The sequence below is a fragment of the Amia ocellicauda genome, chromosome 11 (assembly GCF_036373705.1).
Source record: "Amia ocellicauda isolate fAmiCal2 chromosome 11, fAmiCal2.hap1, whole genome shotgun sequence".
NCBI lineage: Eukaryota > Metazoa > Chordata > Actinopteri > Amiiformes > Amiidae > Amia > Amia ocellicauda.
The window spans coordinates 22,369,677-22,388,036 of NC_089860.1; the positions used below are offsets into that span (position 1 = coordinate 22,369,677).

General features: G+C 41.5%; 2 protein-coding genes across 4 annotated transcripts in view; one reads left to right on the plus strand and one right to left on the minus strand.

The window, feature by feature from the left end:
• Positions 1-11,650, plus strand: part of shroom1 (shroom family member 1) — a 29,688-nt gene extending 18,038 nt beyond the window's left edge. For 2 of the 3 annotated variants that reach the window (XM_066716979.1, XM_066716978.1), the window contains 6 exons: positions 361-413; positions 4,176-4,811; positions 5,022-5,609; positions 5,937-6,072; positions 6,442-6,714; positions 9,068-11,650. In XM_066716979.1, coding sequence (XP_066573076.1) covers positions 361-413; positions 4,176-4,811; positions 5,022-5,609; positions 5,937-6,072; positions 6,442-6,714; positions 9,068-9,322 — 1,941 coding nt within the window. In that variant the 3' untranslated portion in view covers positions 9,323-11,650. The remainder of the gene's footprint in view (positions 1-360; positions 414-4,175; positions 4,812-5,021; positions 5,610-5,936; positions 6,073-6,441; positions 6,715-9,067) is intronic. The other variant, XM_066716980.1, reaches the window with a different exon arrangement.
• A 3,901-nt stretch (positions 11,651-15,551) lies between these two features.
• On the minus strand, positions 15,552-17,348 carry LOC136763179 (ankyrin repeat domain-containing protein SOWAHA). Its single transcript, XM_066716981.1, has one exon. The coding sequence runs from the start codon at positions 17,240-17,242 to the stop codon at positions 15,704-15,706; it is 1,539 nt and encodes a 512-aa protein (XP_066573078.1). The 5' UTR covers positions 17,243-17,348; the 3' UTR covers positions 15,552-15,703.
• Positions 17,349-18,360: the final 1,012 nt, after the last annotated feature.

Consider the following 18,360-nt stretch of genomic DNA (forward strand, 5'->3'; position numbering starts at 1 on the left):
TTAATTGCAGTATTTGATTTATCTTTTTATTTATTATTTTTTTATTTCCTTCCCCCAAAATAAACTATCTCTGAATTACTGAAAATCCCAAGGCCAGGTGGGTGGTGCTCAGCTTGAAACATCTCAGTGTGGTTCAGGTATCCATTTGAACCTGGCACTGCTAATCTGATCCCTTCCAGTGAATACCTCTAAGCACGTTTAAACCAGCTTTAAACTATACAATCAATGAGCTTGTTTGTGTATCTGATCATTTAAAAAAACCTTGTGCAAACTGCCATTTCCTATGTTTAAGACCTAAGTACTATTGTTATAATTGGTGTTTCTTTTTATCATTGTAATTTGTGTTAATCTTGCTCCTAGACTGAGAGCTACACAAATGAACTGCCACCTGTCTCTAAGACCAAGAACTCCAGGTGAGTGAGATTTCATTTTTATGATGGAATACTGAAGAGAGAGGGTGTTTGATAATCAAATGCACTTTTATTGGTCCTGTAGCTTTAGCTGGCAACCTTTCGACAGTCTGTCACCTGAATATAGGTTATGCAAAAGGGGCTGTGCGTGTGCATGATAGAATTTAAATGAAGACCTGCACTCAAAGCATTTTCCACCTTGGATGAATCTTCACATACATTTCCAAAAACCTATTTGTCGTGTTTAGGGCCCGACAGATATATTGGAGCACGGATATTATCGGACGAACAGAAATATCTGTATCTGCACATTCCACCAATAATGCACCGATACATTTTCTCAAACTATTGTCTAAATATTTTTTTCAAATTACCATAAAATCCTTTGTCAGACTTCAGACAATAAATCAATATTTGGTTTTACAATGGTTATTATAATTGTTTACCATTATTTTTTAACATATTTATGGTGTTTTAGTTTTCCGCTGGAAGCTTACAACTCCACAGCGAATTTCATGTGCAGCGGTGACTCACGCACTACTGAGCGCCGTGGTGAAACAAACACACACCCATTGAGAAACAGGGCTTATCAACCAATAAACATGTGTTTTACTAAAACACTCTAAACCAATAGAAAGTATTTTTGAAAGCTGTGCTGCATTTGAGTATCCATGGTTCTAGATTGGCTGCACTGGAAACCGCATACTACACTTACTACATACAGACATGGCCGAAAGTATTGGTACCCTTCCAGTTTAAAAAAAAACACACACTTTTCTCTGAACCAAGTAGAAATTGACAAAAGTGTTTGGTATCCACCATTCTTTATTTCACGTTCAATAGAACAGAAACTTTGCTTTTGATTTATGACGTAACATATTACTTTAAATAGTAAAACAAATGAAAATGGCATGGACAAAAATATTGGGACCCATAACCAAATATTTAATTGCACAGCCTTTAGAGACAATAACTGCAATCAAGCACTGTCTGTAGCTCTAAATGAGATTTCTACACTTCTCGACTGGTAATTTGGCCCACTCTTCTTGAGCAAACCGCTCCAGTTCTCTCAGGTTTGATGGGTGCCTTTTCCCAACTGCGAGTTACAGCTCTTTCCACATATGTTCAATGGGATTTAGATCAAGACTCATAGAAGACCACTTCAGAACGGTCCAATGTTTTCTTCTAATCCATTTTTGGGTGCTTTTTGAGGTATGTTTTGGGTCATTATCCTGCTGGAGGACCCATGACCTGCAACGAGACGCAACTTTCTGACACTGGGCTGTACATTTCAATTTTTTTTCCCTGTAAACATAGAGTTGTTATGATTTACCAAAAAGCTCTACTTTTGTTTCATCTGTCCAAAGGATATTCTCCCAGAAGGACTGTGGCTTGTCCACATGCATTTTGACAAACCCCAGTCAGGCTTTTTTGTGTTTCTCTCTTAGAGAGAGGTCTTCTACCATGGAGCCCATTTTCATTCAGACAGCGACAGATGGTGCGACTTGAAACTGTTGCACCTTGAGCTTGAATGTCGGCTTGGATTTGTTTTGAGATTTTCCTTGGTTCTCTCCACCATTCGAACAATCTTGGGTCAATTTTCCTCTTGCGGCCATGTCCAGGGATGTGCTCACAGGAACATCAAGCTCTTCAGAGATGGTCTTGGAGGACCATGCTTGGCTATTACCTTCTTTCTAACCTCCTCAGACAACTCTCTGGTTTTCTTTCTCTTTTCCATGCTCAGTGTGATACACACAGTGACACAAAACAGCAGAGTGAGTACTTTTCTCGATTTTAAACTGGCTGAATGAGTGATAATGCAATTGAAGACACCTGTGATACTAATTGAAAGATCATGTATTGTAGTGATACCTCAAGGGTCTCTGTAATATTGTCCAGGACATTTTAGAATGTCTTTATAGAATAAGCAAGAATTCAGTTATTTTCACAGTTTCTTTGCTTTGTTCCACTGCAAACCAAAGACATTCATGTATGGATGACAAAATTTCAACACTTTTCAGGGTGAATGGTGCATTATTTGAATAAAATAAATTACTGAAATGTGTAGTATGGATAGTATGCAGGTTCGAATACAGCCTTAGTGTTTATTCTCGTCATGACTGAAGATTACCGTATACTATGGTATTGATGTGTGTTTTTATTGAAAAGTTAATTAAATCGCTTTTCAAAATTATCAATTAAAATAAAGAAAAAACATAAATGTCCACTGAAGATATTGGCTGGGTATCAGCAAACAAAAACTGTCTCCAAATGACAAGCAAGCTCAGATCACAGAACAATCTAAAGAAAATGAGTGGAAAAACATCTCTCAGACAATGTTGGATAAAACTGAAACTATACATGATTTTATAAAACTATTTCAAATTGTACATCGTGTTTTGGCTATGATTCGTATTGTGATATGTTTAACATACATAACATACACAAGTTACACATATGAGGGCATTTTTAAATGGTTTTAAATGTAGCTGTGCTCTGCTGCCTTTGCTATAACCTGCTGTTGGATCGGCAGGTTGAGGATTGAGGAGGAACCTTAGAGAACCTGACACGTGTAAAATGCTAATACAAGCTAGGCCAGCACTTAATATTCTATTATTATTATTATTATTATTATTATTATTATTATTAATAATAATAATAATAATAATAATAATAATAATAATAATAATAATATTATTATTACTTCATTTATATAGCATCCCTCATACAAACAGTTCAGAGTGCCTATTCCCTTGTTTTAATGTCTAGAACATGCATACATTTTTATTTTTTCTCTATTCTCCCTTATTCCAATGAAATGTAATTTAAATTTACAATGTTTGATTTGTGGTTGTTATTTACGATGAAAATGTATTAAGAATTCTGCCTTCAATGCATATTTGACGCAGTTTCTCTCTGACAGGGAGAGATTTGTGTGATCAATGGTAGAAAATGTCTGTTTTGCATTCTAATAATAATAAAAAAAAATATCGACATATATCTGTAATCTGAAATTTTTGCTTCTCAATTATCGGTATCGGACCTGAATCGGTCATGCTCTAGTCCTCTTATATTAAACCTTTGTTTTCATATTGCTACCCCATGGACAAAAAAGGGTGAATTGTATTTCACAAAACATGTGACCTACTGGCTAACCTAATGGTTCCTGTCATATATTTACATACAGATTTGTATAAATATTTTCATAATGCCATGGACTATGGCTACTACATAAGAATGGATTCTCAGTGCACTCAAGGGACTTAAAAACACCAAGTAAAACTAAACTAAACCTATCAATAAGTAAAATCATTACAATTTTAAAATGTAGAAGTACTAATATTAAATCCTCAGAATCAAAGTGTTACAACTGCTTCTATACATGGTCAATTATATACTCTAAATCAGGGGTTCCCAATGTCTGGTGATGAAGGGCCAATTTCCCGAGGTCCCCCCAAATTACGTGTGCAATTTGTAACATAAATTTGTCATAAAGTGTAAAAATATTGTCAAATTTCAGAAAAGGGGTGGCTGAAGGTTTGCTTTGGGGGCCACACCAAACATCCTCAAGGGCCACACTTTGGGAACCCCTGCTCTAAACAAAAAAGAGCATGCACTGTGACCTATACATGCACAAGAGAGGATTATTATCAAAATTGCGATGTATAAATTAATCCAGACATTGACATGACATGACCAGCAGAGCTGCAGCTATTGAACGGTTTAAAGCTGCTACATATCTTTTGATTCATTATGTTCCATCAGTTACCAGAAGACCGAAGAAGCGGTGAAGCCTGCATGCAGAGGCAGAGCAGCGTCGGTGATGGCACCACGGGGGAAGTCCATGGAGGAGCTGGTTGCGTTTCGCCTTGTGGGGCCTCCAGTTCACAGCAAGAGCTCGGAACAGCTGGACCAGATGCGTGGCAGGGTGGCTCTGCCAGAGCACGAGAAGAAGAGCGTCGCCTGTACGTGGGAGGGAAAGCCGGGCCGCCCTGCTGCAGGGACGGCTATCAAGACGCTGGCCTCCTCTCTCAAGTCGAGCTCAGACCTGCAGCCAAGGAGCAATGATGATATGTGTGGGGGCGTGAATGCCGTCGGGGGGCAGGACAGACACTCCAGAGCTCTGGAATCCCTGAACTTCAACATGGAAACGCCAGCTTTGGACTCTGCTCTTCAGGTCAGGACTCCCTCCGTGCTTCAGGAATCTCCTGGCTCCGGCTCTTTCCTCCCCGAATCCGGGGAAAGCGGCATTCTCTATAGAGGTCACCCACCCTGGCTGTCCTCTCACTCTGGAGAGACCCCGGAGAGGGACCCTAGCTTGGACAGCTCTGCGGCCCCAGAGAACACTCCCCTGCACACACCGCTTCAGAAGGGACCTAACGAGACTGTATCGTCCACCAGGTGCTCCTTTATTACACATATGCATGTTTATTACATAAGATAAGTAGCTGAAGCATTTACTGCATTCTTCCAATAGTTTTTGTTTGTATGATTTTAGTATCGTACATATCCTGTATCACTTGATACACGGTATGAACTGTCCTTATATTGTCTTCTAACCCGGTCTCCATTATCATTTCTCATTTTGAAGTGTGCCTTGTATTGTTTCAGCAGGATAAAGACGGCTCCTCCTGTGCAGTCGTTGCTGCTAGAAGGTGCCACAGACAAGATGGAGAGCAGCAGCCCTGATCCCTCTCAGGAAGTATCGCTGAGCAGAGGGGTGACCACAGATCGAGCAGCCTGGCCCCCAGCACCCGACAGAGCCAGATCAGCAGTCAAGCTTTTTGAAGAGAGAGAGTTCTCAAAAAGTGACGCCAGCGCAGAAGAACCGGCCTCTCTGCCGCCGGTGCCAGGGCCCAGTGAGCCCGAACAAGCGCCCGCCACAACACATCCAGCAGGGGAACCGGCTCCGAGCGCAAAGCATGAGGAGCCAAGCAGAGAGAAGGAGATCCAAGGTGCGGAGCCGGCCACGGTGTTGGCCAGCCCTTCCACCAAGGCGGAGCAGCGGTTGGAGGAACTCATGGATGAGATTGTCGCCGAAGATCAGTCGTTGGCGTCAGTGCTGATTCCAGAGGCCAGTCGGAAGACCACCGTGACGCTGATGGAGCAGCTGCTGTCTGAGGACACGTTGCTGATGGAGGAACACTACAAGAGGAAGCAGGAACAGAACAGGGCTGACAAACAACACAGCAGGGAGAAGTAATTAATGTTGTTTTGTACTTTTTAGGGGTGAAACAATAATCCGATTGTCGGACCTATTTAACATGGTACAAACCAGAGGAACAAGCTAATTAATCAGAGAGCTTGATTAATTAAGTATTATTTTAAAATGAAACCGAAGTAGGTCGACAATTTCTATATAAATATTGGTTTATTCTAATTAACCAAAGGTGAAAATAGAGGAGGAGAATGTGAAACTGTTAATACTCTCCTTCCCCAGCTTGTGTATTTTAAATTTTAATGTGGGCTGTGATTGATAGTGGGCATTCAAATCAATTCACATTACATTTCACTTGATCGTTTCAGTTCAGAAATCGAGGAAGAATCCGAGATGTCTAGTACCCGTCTGACTGCTGAAAACCCAGTACCTAAAACTCAGAGTGGAAACACTCAAACACAGGAGACTGCAGCCTCTGTACAGGGCAACATCACAGTGAAAAAGGTAAATTACTGTGAAAATCTGCTTTTATTCCGTAGCTGTTAAACTGAAAACATTTTCACTTGCTTGATGAAAATCCTACCCAATCCTTCCACTGTATTCCATAATGTCGCCAAGAGGCCATCTTTTCTCCTTGCTGATGGCAGTGCAGGAGAGCAATTGAAATGCTTCCCAATGTTAGAAAGGATTATAAAAGTAACATGAGAAATCCACACAGGTGATGCATCCTAAAGGTCTGACCCTTGTAGGTTGGTGCTGTGTCCATCCAACACACACACACAAATAACAACCTAATGGAAAACAAAAAAAACAGCTGTTGAAGTGAGCAGTGTGGCGTTGCGTGTATTCTGAGCTGCCGTGTCTCCTGCGCAGAGGCAGCTGATGGCGTGCATTGAACAGCATCTGCGGGGGCTGGAGCAGCAACGGGCGGCGCTGACGGAGGCCATGCGGAGGAACGGGGCCCTGGGCAGTGCTTTGGGGGCTCTGGTGAAGGACAGCTGCCAGCCCAGCGAGTACGAGCGCTACATGCTGTTCATTGGGGACCTGGAGCGCGTGGTTAGCCTGCTGCTCTGCCTGTCCGCCCGCCTGGCCCGCGTCCAGAACGCACTGAGCGCCGTCGACCAGTTCACTGACGCTGAGGAGAAGGTGAGCTCTCGGGCTGCCAAGGTTCCCAGCAGGGAGGGGGCTGTCCAAGTTATTTACTCTCATTACTAATTCAAGTGTCAGCAAGATGGGTAATAAGTTTCATGTGGTCTTTGTCTTGCTCGTTTGGATTTCCAACGACTTATTCTACTTTCTTTCGCTCAGAGGCTTCTTAGAGGCTTTCATACATCTTCTGACAACTACAATTACTCTTATCTGTTTACACAAACGTCACTGTGATGTAATTATTTTCTTGTTCACAATTCTCACACATGTATGACTTGGATTTAGACAAGGCAGATCATGTCTTACTAATTTATTGGAGGTTTTTTTAACATGCAACTGCAGCTGTAGATCACGTGAAAGCATATGATACGATATACTAGATTTTCAAAAAGCTTTTGATAAGGTTCCACACCAAAGACTGATCCAGAAATTGGAAGCTGTAGGCATTCAGGGTAATGTAAGTAGATGGATTATGAACTGGTTGATGTCAAGGAAACAGAGGGTGTCGATTAGAGGAGTCACTTCTAACTGGAGTGAGGTTGTTAGTGGAGTTCCACAGGGATCAGTACTAGGGCCTTTGCTTTTTCTAATCTATATTAATGATCTGGACTCTGGGATAGTTAGCAAACTTGTCAAATTTGCAGATGATACTAAAATAGGTGGCTCAGCAGATACAATCTTGGCAGCACAGGATATTCAAAGGAACTTGGATAATATTCAGTTGTGGGCCAACACCTGGCAAATGAAATTCGATGTGGACAAGTGCAAGGTATTACATGCAGGTAACAAAAATGTCCACTATAATTACACTATGGGAGGAACAGAACTGTATGAAGTAATGCATGAGGAAGACCTAGGAGTCTATGTGGACTCCTCACTTTCTCCATCCAAACAATGTGGGGAAGCAATAAAAAAGGCAAACAGGATGTTAGGGTATATTGTCAGAAGTGTAGAATTGAGAACAAGGGCAGTGATGTTCAGACTGTACAATGCACTAGTTAGAGCTCATCTGGATACTGTGTACAGTTCTGGGCTCCACACTTCAAGAAAGATATCGCTGCTCTAGAGGCAGTTCAGAGGAGAGCAACCAGACTTATTCCAGGTCTGAAGGGAATGTCCTATTCAGAGAGGCTGAGGGATCTGAACCTTTTCACCCTGGAACAGAGGAGACTACGTGGGGACTTGATCCAAGTCTTCAAAATCATGAAAGGCATCGACCACATCAAACCAGAGGAGCTTTTCCAGATCAGCAGGGACACGCGCACCCGGGGACACACATGGAAATTGGGTTTCAAGGCATTCAAGACAGAAAACAGGAAACACTTCTTCACACAGAGAGTCGTCACAATCTGAACAAACTCCCCAGCGATGTGGTTGAAGCTGAAAGTTTGGGAACATTTAAAAATAGACTGGATAGGATCCTTGGATCACTCAGTTATTAATGGACACCAAACGAGCACGATTGGTTGAATGGCCTCCTCTCGATTATAAACTTTATGTTCTTAAGCTGTGAAACATCCTAAAGCCTTATTTCTGATGATTGGTAAACATTAGTGAAGTATAAAACTTTATTTTGTTGTGTGTATGTCTGTACAGTTACTTGAAAGAAGGCTCTCTGAATTTAGGGTTAATTAAATTCTCTGCTTTTTTTATTTTTATTTGGTATCGGTTTCTGCAATGACTCATCGAAACTTAGTTCTTCCCATCCAATAAGTCTATCATTGAGCGCCCTCTGTTGGCTTTAAATGGTACAAGAGTGGAATTCTAAGGAATACTGAAAGGAAATGGAATAATGGAAAATGATTTTAGAAATGTTAACAAAAACATGGTTTCATAGCTTCTGCTGTATAAGGTATTAAGGTTTAGAAGTTTTACTTTTTAGGGAAAATACAAGATACTGATGTATTTTGTTTTATTGAAAAAGGTATCCATAATGTTTTCCTAGGTCTTTTAATTCACTTAATTCACTAAAATATGTTCATGACCTATATTAGATATGTCCAATCTGCCACTTTTAGTTAAATGAAACCCTGACACCCGGTCTGTTAATTTGGTAATCTAACCCATACCCTAGCCCAGTCCGAGTCCTTACCCTAATCTGAGTTTGTATTTCAGTTCAGTTAGAAGTTAGCTAGTGTTTGGCTTTTGGAGTAAATGATCTAGAAAATCCTGATTTACATTATGGTTTATTGCTGCCTATACCCGAGATGAGCTTCTGTCTTCTGCACAACTCTGGGACCTCAGTCATTGCAGTTGTCAGCGAGTGTAGGTCAGCCTCATCTGGGACGGAGTGTTTTCATCAGCAATTAGGCCAGGAGCCCAAATTAACTGTCCTCCCTCTCCCCACTAGCAATCCCTGGACGAGCGGCATCGTCTGCTGTGCAAACAGAGGGACGACGCCAAAGACCTGAAGGACAACCTGGACCGTAGGGAGCGCGTGGTGTCCGACATCCTCTCCAAGAACCTGAGCCAGGAGCAGCTCTGTGACTATAAGCACTTCGTCAAAGTCAAGGCCTCCCTGTTAATAGAGCAGAAGGACCTGGAGGAGAAGGTGCGAATCGGCGAGGAGCAGCTCCAGTCTCTTCACAGCAGCATTCCTGCTTGATTCGCTATTTCAGACAGACCCCCCCGTTCCCGCTCACTCTGGACTCTTTAGCCCCTGGCAGCAATGCCACTGTGACTGCTTTTCCAAGGAGACTCTTGCCTATTAAAATTCTTAAAAATGAAGGTACTTTTTCCCTTTTTAAGTCCTGATTATTAATATATTCCTACAATTGTGGAATGTTGTCGTTGAAAAGAACAACAAAAAAACTTTAAAAAGCACTTCCATCCCCAGTCGTTTTGTTTCAACAAGACTGGTTAGTTGTTGTGTGGATTTCATCACGCCTATCTGCATTCCTGTGAATTTCATGGTGAAAAGAGGACCAGTCTTTCACTAACAAAAGCTGCCTTTACACGTCTCTTCCACATTGAATAGACACGTTCCACACACAACAATGATTTGTTGGGACATTACAATTTTTGCATGTATATTTATAAAGGGAGAGGTCTGTACCCCCCTTAGTGATTCTGTGGCTCTTTAGACGCTGTCATAGACATGCATGGAAGACTCCGTTCTACAGCCATGCCAGGCTGTGGACCTTCGTTGCCCAAATGCTTCCTTTTCACAATCTCGCGGCACCTGCCCCTGTCCAGCACTATTTAATGCAGAGAGTGGTGAGTGGGAGAGACACTGCTTTAAGCCATTTACCACCTTCTCCTGTATAATGTATTTTCCGTGGCAGTGTTGCTCAGAAAAAATAATAAGGTCTGATCAAGCCTGTAAATACGAAATGTCCAACGTGTAGGATGTTCATCATTCCTTTCATTGACTGGAAAGAATGGTTGTATGTTTCTGTGTGTGTGTGTCTTGTTTCTTGTGTTTTTGGTTTTAAGTTCAAACACAGTACTTAACTCTGGTCAAAGGGTTTGAAATACAGCCATTATATCTTAACATCTTTGTGATGTTTTTCATATACCCTGCCACATAAACCAATACAAGAATAACCTACTGTATTTAAAATTATCCAAATCATCCTTCACTGAATGCTGTTCACTCCAAAAATGGTTTCATGAAAACTTGAACAATGATTTCAGATTAGTTTGCTGCTCAGTGTTTGGCATTGTTGCTCCAGAATTTACAATGGTACAGGGGTGTGTACTGCTAATCAGCAAAACAAATATATTTTGTAGTAATTATTTAGTTTTTACAATCGAACAATCTCCTGGTGAAGGTTGAACTGATTACCCTGCATTATTTCCAAAGCAAAATCATTTGTCAATCATATTAGTTTCTCTGCCTGGTAAACAAAGCCTTTAGATTTATTTGCCTGTTTCACATACAAGCACTCAGTGACTAATCCTAGACAAAATGGGAGGATTTGTTTCAGTTTCACAAATCTGTAGGAAGTTAAGTCACTTAATTCAAAACATAAATGCACTATGACTCCCCAGACCAAAATATGGAGCGATGAAGGTTAGAAATGACATGGGACACACATCTGTGGATGTGTTTTTGTTTTTTCTCAGAATGAATTTTAAAGTATTTTGTAAAATAAGGAAAATGCAATACTGTATCTATATTTCTGTTTAATATTTTCCAGAAAACTGTAGTATGATCTTATTTGTCACAGCCCTGATTTCAAGTTTCTGCTGCACAGTTTGAATAATTGTAATTTCAGTAATATGTTAAATAAGTGGTGATTCATTGTTTGAAAAAGGAATGGGTCAAACGTTATCGGATGTATAGCCAAAATCCCTGCGAAACAGCTGCTGACATTAACCTTCTTACTAATGGGACCTGAAAGAATGGTATAAAAATACAAACGGGAACATGAAACAAGAAATCCAGCCCCAAGAATTGAAAATGAAATCCTCTTATAGCTCCATGCTATTTTGTATCCTTAAATGTATATACGTTTTTGGTATTGTGTATATGTCTTGTTTTGTTTTTTGTGAATTTTTACCAATATGTTATTTTGTGTGGTTTCCAAAACTATTCAAAAAATCCGATATGAAGGTGTAATATAATTTGTTCTTTCAAGCCGTGAACATGTATTACCCAAACTGCTCTGTTTGCAGTTTCTTCAATTAGATACCAGAGTTGAATATAATAAAGTACTGCTGATGGGAACTGATTTAGGTCTCAATATCTAGGCTTCTGGAATTCTGTGTAAGGAATTAATGGAGCCCAGCCCATGCAGCGCTTGTGTAGTTCTGTGGCGGTCAGATTAACTCTCCATCATGTGCTTGCTTCACTTTCATATATTGCACCCTAGTTTGCCTTGCACATACTCTGTAAAGCCTTTTTTCACATTGTCGCATGAAAAGCATATTATATATGTAAGAATATTTTGTTATAATGTGAATAAATTACACTTACTCTCCAAACAAAGAGGCTCCTTCCGTTTTCTCCTTGTTTTGCCCTGAATGTAATGGAGATCAGATGTCCTGGAGGAAATGTACGTTTTCTAATGAAAGTAAAATTGATGCTGAGGATAGTTAGAATTTGTTATGCAAGACCCTCCCATAGGCTGCTTCGCTTTCCAGAATGCACAGCGGTTTATGTAGAGCACGGTGATGTTGGATGGGTTTGCTTTTGTAAAAATGTTCTTGTTAAGGCATGCAAAAAAGGAAAAGTAATCTGGTTTCAGTTAGGCCATGTGTGTCCATGCATGCCATGAATACAATATGCATAACGGTGCTAAATTAATACAAAACACAATTCCAGCCAGGATATTCTTAACTAGTAATCCCTAGTTGTCCTCAAAGTCTCACTGAACATATTTGGTGTTACCCTCAGATTTGCTCCAGCTGTAGTATCTAAGCAAAATTATTCCTTCCTATGGACAGCCTCCTCTTTTGGCTTTTACTGGTGTGTTTGTTTTTACAAATTAGAGCCCCTTAGTGTTGGCATTTATTCGATTTCAGCAGCTAACCACACAGAGCTGTCTTGTGTCTTAGCACAAGAGGTAAAGAAGCAACAGATTCTTCATACAATACTAGGCCCTCTGGGTATAAAATTCTAGCTAGAGGAGACAGGGGTGGGGTGGGGGGGGGTATCCAAAACACGATTACACAGTTTTATTCCTACAGTATGGAGAGGAAAAATAAATGCATGGAAACTTAGAAATTGTATATGGTTAAGTGCCAGGATTTTAATATCCTAATTTGTAAAAATGAATCTTCACATTTGCCTGTGTGCAGCCCAATTAGACACACTCCCGAAAAGTGCACCTAGTTATTTCCCCCCCAAAAAACTCCCACCCACCTCGTCTCTGAGGAGTCTGTAGTATTTAACAGTCTGCAACCAGCCTGGCTCTAGCGAGGCAACAGGAGAGGGTTTGCGTTCCTTATTGAGGGTGTCTGCACCGAATCTGAAGACAGCCAGCTCCAGCTGTGACCCAGCACAACACCCGCATTGTGCGTCTCTGTCCCGATCAGGCACTGGGGCCTCTGGCCACGATGACGGAATGAGAAGTGACAGGAGGACCGCGAGGGGAGCCGCTCAGACAACCACACTGTTGCCATCAGACGGAAACAATTCCCTCAAAATACTGCCAGAGAAGCGCCTGAAAGGATGTGCATTGAACTGTAGAGAATTGTGTGTGAGTGTGTGTGTGTTTATAATGTCACACAAGACATATTCACACTGAAAAGGTACAGTCCAAGGCTTGTATGTCTATCTTGTGCAGGATTTTACACGTGATGTACTGTTTTCTGAGCCTGAGTCACATGTGGAGTATATTGCTGATGACAAGCTTCTCTTTGGCAGTGTTTGTTTAGCAGTACACAAGCTCTTCTGTGATGTAATGGAGCATCTAATAACAAATTCGGCTCCAGGGAAGCCACAGAGAAGAGACGAGGCCTAAACACACACAGCTCCCAGCACTGCTAACGTCAGGAGGCTGTTTTGCATTCACAATCTGACATTCGATGAACTGCTCGATTTTGCATATTTTAGTACATCTGGCAAAGCAAACCAAATCTATAAAATCCTCAATGACGTCTATTACATCTTAAATTACATTTAACTTGAACACCATTAACAAGTGGGAAGCTTTATTTGTTTCAATTCCTCATATCTCATTGCGGACATATTTTAGATCTAGTAACACATTTTCGGGGAGTCCAAAACTAGACCTTGTCAATAGAGATGTAAAAACACAATAACATGACTAAGCAACAGATGATAACAAAGCCCTTTTTCATGTATGAAGTCTGTCCATAAATCATTACTCAACAAGCCCAGAGATGACCTACTTACTGCTGAGACTGAGTTTCCTTTTACTTTAACTCTTCAATTGATATGTGTTCATGTATATTTAAAAAAATAAAAATAAAACTTATCCAGAGAGGAGGGACAGGGCACAGAACTAGAAATGCTCAAAAGAACAAAAGGAACAAGACAAAATACAGACAAGGTCAAATAATTATTTGTGTGGGTGTTGGGGGGGGAAATTGGAGGGTACTCCTCTTCTTTCTGGCTGTCTTTACATTATGTCTGGAAGAGTGGTTTGTCTCACATATATACATAATTTGATTTAATTAACTTCTACAGCACACAGTTAGAGAGCATATCAAGGAAAAGAAAAGAGGCGAAAGGCAAATGAAATCTGAGCCTGAGCCGGTGCTCAGCAGCTATGAAATTTCCATTGTTTTTTTACCCAGAATTGTGAAAAGTTCCTTGTCTTATTCTGCATCATAATGCCACAAAAATCTGGAATGGAATGCAGTCTTGTGAGGTTCATACACGTTTAATACTTGTTTAAGAGGTAGAACTACATTGGAATGAATTCAAATGAACTACATATTTCTTTATTTTAATTAATCAAGTTTTAATAATTCATTAAATATTAAGTACCCCATTCTCTCTTTTCTCTCTCTCTCTCTCTCTCTCTCTCTCTCTCTCTCTCTCACACACACACACACACAATCCCAGGAGAGGACATGTTTTTAAGAACATTTTCTGTCTGTACGTGTTATACTGCATTGCATCAGATCATTCAACTCATAACTTTAATTGACATTTGTACTGAAGTATCTTGCAATTATTTTTCTATTCTTTCTACTTACATAAAGTACAATACTCAAGTCTGAAGCAGCATTATAGTTAAAAAAATCACACCAAAGCACACTGGAACTAATTTACAAACTAACCTTAAGATATAAATAGCCCAATACAATCTGAATAAAGGATAGATATTTTTAAAGTCATTATAAAGTCATCTCATTACAAAATCACCATGAATGCAATATATATAAAAAACAATGTTGAAAACATAGGATCATTCACACCTAACAGTGGCTAGTTTCCAGAAACAGCTTTAATGTTTGCATATAATCAACCTATAGGTCTCCAATTAATATAACTCTCCAAACATTAAGTAATATACATTTAATTTGAAAAGTCCTTTCAATAAAAAGGTCACAAACTATAACATTGCATATTTTATACCTATAACTTAGCATGTATAACTTACAATGATACACTGACAATGAAACAAGACCCTTGTAAAGCACCAAAATGCATAAAAAAAAACAACCTGGAAATAAAGTGTTAACGGAAATATCTCTACTGATTTCTTCTATATAAAATTACCTGTACAAAAACAGCTTATACTATCGTGCAGACAACCTGTATGATTGCACTGTGCTTCTAATAATTTACATATTTCAGCAAAGAGTGTGTGAAATACATATTTAAACCAATATTATAGTTACTTTTAATTCATATCATTAATGGACAAAGAGCAGGGTATGATAACATTCTTCCCATCTTTCCATAACCCACTAAAAGGTCATGTTGAAACAGATAATGCAATTAAACAATTGATTGCAAACATAGGTAGGGCCCTGCAGTTTGCATGACTGAAACACAGTTTAAAAAGCTAAGTGAAGCTTAGCTCCAATTACAGGCTTCATGTTTTGCTCCTAATTCAGCACTATATTTCAGATATCATTTGCAAAAGAAAAACACTTTTACAAAACAAAAGCCCTTTGACCCTTGTAGTGGACCATCCAGTTGTGTTCCCAGCCCAAGACAGACATGCAATCTATAAAAAGGAATGCATATTAAAAATAATAAATAATAAAGTCCAGTTAGAGATGTCTTTTTGACGTTGTAATTGCTTATTTGCTGTTCCAGTAGAACTGGATAGTTAATGGTGTATTGTTATTAAGTTTCCACAAGTCTTGCTCAGGTATCCATTAATACAGTGGTTTTCAAATAGGTCCTGGAGGACCCCCTGCCCTGCTGGTTTTTGTTCCAACTGAGGTCTTAATTGCTTAATTGAACCCTTAATTGACCTAACAAAGCAATATACCATTCAATTAAGTAATTAAGACCTAGGCTGGAACAAAAACCAGCAGGGCAGGGGGTCCTCCAGGACTGGTTTGAAAACCCCTGCATTAATATAACATCTTTCTTTCTGCCATGTTTTCTTACTCATTGAAACACATCGGACATCGGTCTGATGCTGCGCCGCTCTTCTCTCTCCTCTTCCTGCTCTTCGTAAGTAGAGTAGAAAGCTGGTCGCTGTCTGACTTGCTTCTTTTTATATCCAGAGTATGGATTGAATAGTCTACTCAAGGTGTGCGACTTAAAGGCTCTGGGAAGCTCCTGAAAAGTGTCGTCTTCTCTCCTTGGATGGACAGCTTCCTGCAGTGTCCCCTGGGGCTCTCCTAACAGCACCCTTATTTCAAGTGACACCCCTTTGTGTAAATAGTGGTACGGCTTCCTTCCACTGTTGTCCCTGATCCTGGGGTTTGCCCCGTAGTCTTGCACCAACACTTTCATAACATATTCGTGGCAGTGTATGGCAGCCATGTGGAGTGGCGTATAACCCCCATAAGTCTTGATGTTGACGTCCACCTTATTGCCTCCTGCCTTGGAGATCTCTATGATTTTACACACCATGTCACCGTTGCCGCTTTTGGCCGCCCAGTGGAGCGCCGTGAAACCTGACATAAAGTCCCTTTTCTCCGCCAGGGTGGTGTCCTTCAGCAGGAGGCCGTATACTTGGTTCCAGTGGCCCGCCGCAGACTTGACCAGCCACTCATGCTCCATTGAGTCAAGCGGGACTGCACCGGAACCCTTGAGTTCGTCGCCCGGTTTGAGGGTCTTGGAACCCCTGTTCAAATTGGGCGAGGGCTGAGGGGCAGCTTCCTGAGTTTGTCTTCTCTTGGTCCTGGGCGACCGGAAATGCTCGGTTTCCTTCCTCGGAGACCCCTCTGTGGCGGTCTCCACCTCGGCGGCTGTGACGCTGATCTGAGGTGGGGGTACCCTTAAAGGCAGCATATAAGGTTTCTGCACTGGCTTCTGTGCGCCCGCCGGGCTTGGGACCCCATCCCATTTGAAATGCCCCGGCTGGAGATGGGGCTGTGAACTTGAGCAGTCTGGCATCGCCACCAGAGCGAAAACTGACCTCGCCTTGTCAGCTGGAGTACGCCTGACCTCTTCTGAACGCCCCTTGACCTTTGAAGCCTGGTCTTGGGGGTCTGTAAGTGAGCTCACCCCAACATCTATAGCATTAGCGTTGACACACACAGCCCGACTTCTTTGTAGCGCCAGTTCTATAAGTGACTGGCTTGTATTCTTGTTTCTACAATCAGCTGTGGTGCTCGGGAGAGTGGCCACCACATTGTTGTTGTCAAAGTCACAAGTCAAAGTCTTACCTGCCCCACCTGGATCTGTACGTGAGCTACCTGCCGACCTCCCCCCCACTGCAGGGACAGGCGTGTCTTCTTCTTTCACCAAATGCTGATACGGTTTCTTGATCACGATATACTTCACGTCCTCGATCTCTTTCACGACCGCCACGGTGTTCACAAACCTCTTGAAGAGATCTCGGTTCTTCTTCTTCTCGTCGGGGTCGCTGCCGCTGAGGAGGCTCTTGAACTGGTTCAGCAGGTCCGAGTTCTTCGCTTTCCCCCCCCTTTCCAGGAGAAAAGTCAACACTGCTTCCTGGGTCAGACAGAAAGCCATTTTCGCCGCACACACGGGGAGGACAGCGGGTCCAGTAAGGAGGAGGAAAGGGAGCGCAAGAGGAGCTCCTGTCTGCTCTACCTGCCGTTTCCTGGGCGAATGTCCCTACGGGCTTCATTATCATAATTTATGCCGGTGGGAGGCGCTCTTGAGGGGAGGGAGAGCCGGCTGACTCAGTGTCCAGATAGTGGCTATTGTTACAGGCTTCCCATTGTTTAAGACGTCAGGCTTGTGGGAGTTTGTTTCATTTTTCTGCTTCTTTTGTATCCTTTATTTAACCAGAGAAGTCACATTTTATATTTGCATCCCTGGCCACAAAGGCAGCGCACACCAGGTTGCGCAAACATAACATGAACACAAGACCTGTATATCAATATCTGGGTGCAAGTTCAAAACGGAAAAATGCCCACAGACACAGGGGATTGATGGCCTCGGGTGATGCCTTGCGTAAGAAACAATTGCACTGTGCAGAAGACGTGCAAATGAACATCAGTCGACTTCACATAGTCATGCATAAAAAGGGGGGAAGAAAGAAAGAAAGCTACGCCAGGTTTTTGGAGAGAAATGGTGCACGTCCTCTAGCCGTTTAGTCTCCCACCCTGGTGTGTGTCAAATGCAACTTGTTTTGTTCATTAGGGGTTACATTGTAATGCATGGTTTTGCAGCACTGTATTCAACTAATTTATACACCTAAATTACACAACTTTTTCCACTTCACTTGGTATTAAAATGGTCCTTCTAACCAATCCGATGTGCACAGGTTTGAGTTGTATGTGTATGCTGTTGCATGTTACTATACAGATTTCTCATGATGAGGACGGGGCATGATTCTCCTTTGTTTTAATCTTCTGTGTCGTCTTTTGAGAGCCGAGAGACATGCTGAGCTGGCAAAGCTGCTGGAATCAGTGAAAGAAAATCTGTCCTAATAGTAATAATTGACTATGAGCCAACGCAGCGAGAAAACTACAGATCCCAGGATATATCGGCGCTAGGGTGCAAACGCTGCGGGACAAGTCATGCAATAATTCAACACAATGCTACATGTCCCCCCAATGCACAGTTATCCCAAACGGGAGAGCTGAGTGATGAAATTACAACCAGCCCCAACGCAAGAGCGC

Excerpts from the sequence above, each read along its gene's own strand:
- LOC136763179 (XM_066716981.1), bottom strand. The coding sequence starts at position 17,242 with ATGGCTTTCTGTCTGACCCAGGAAGCAGTGTTGACTTTTCTCCTGGAA.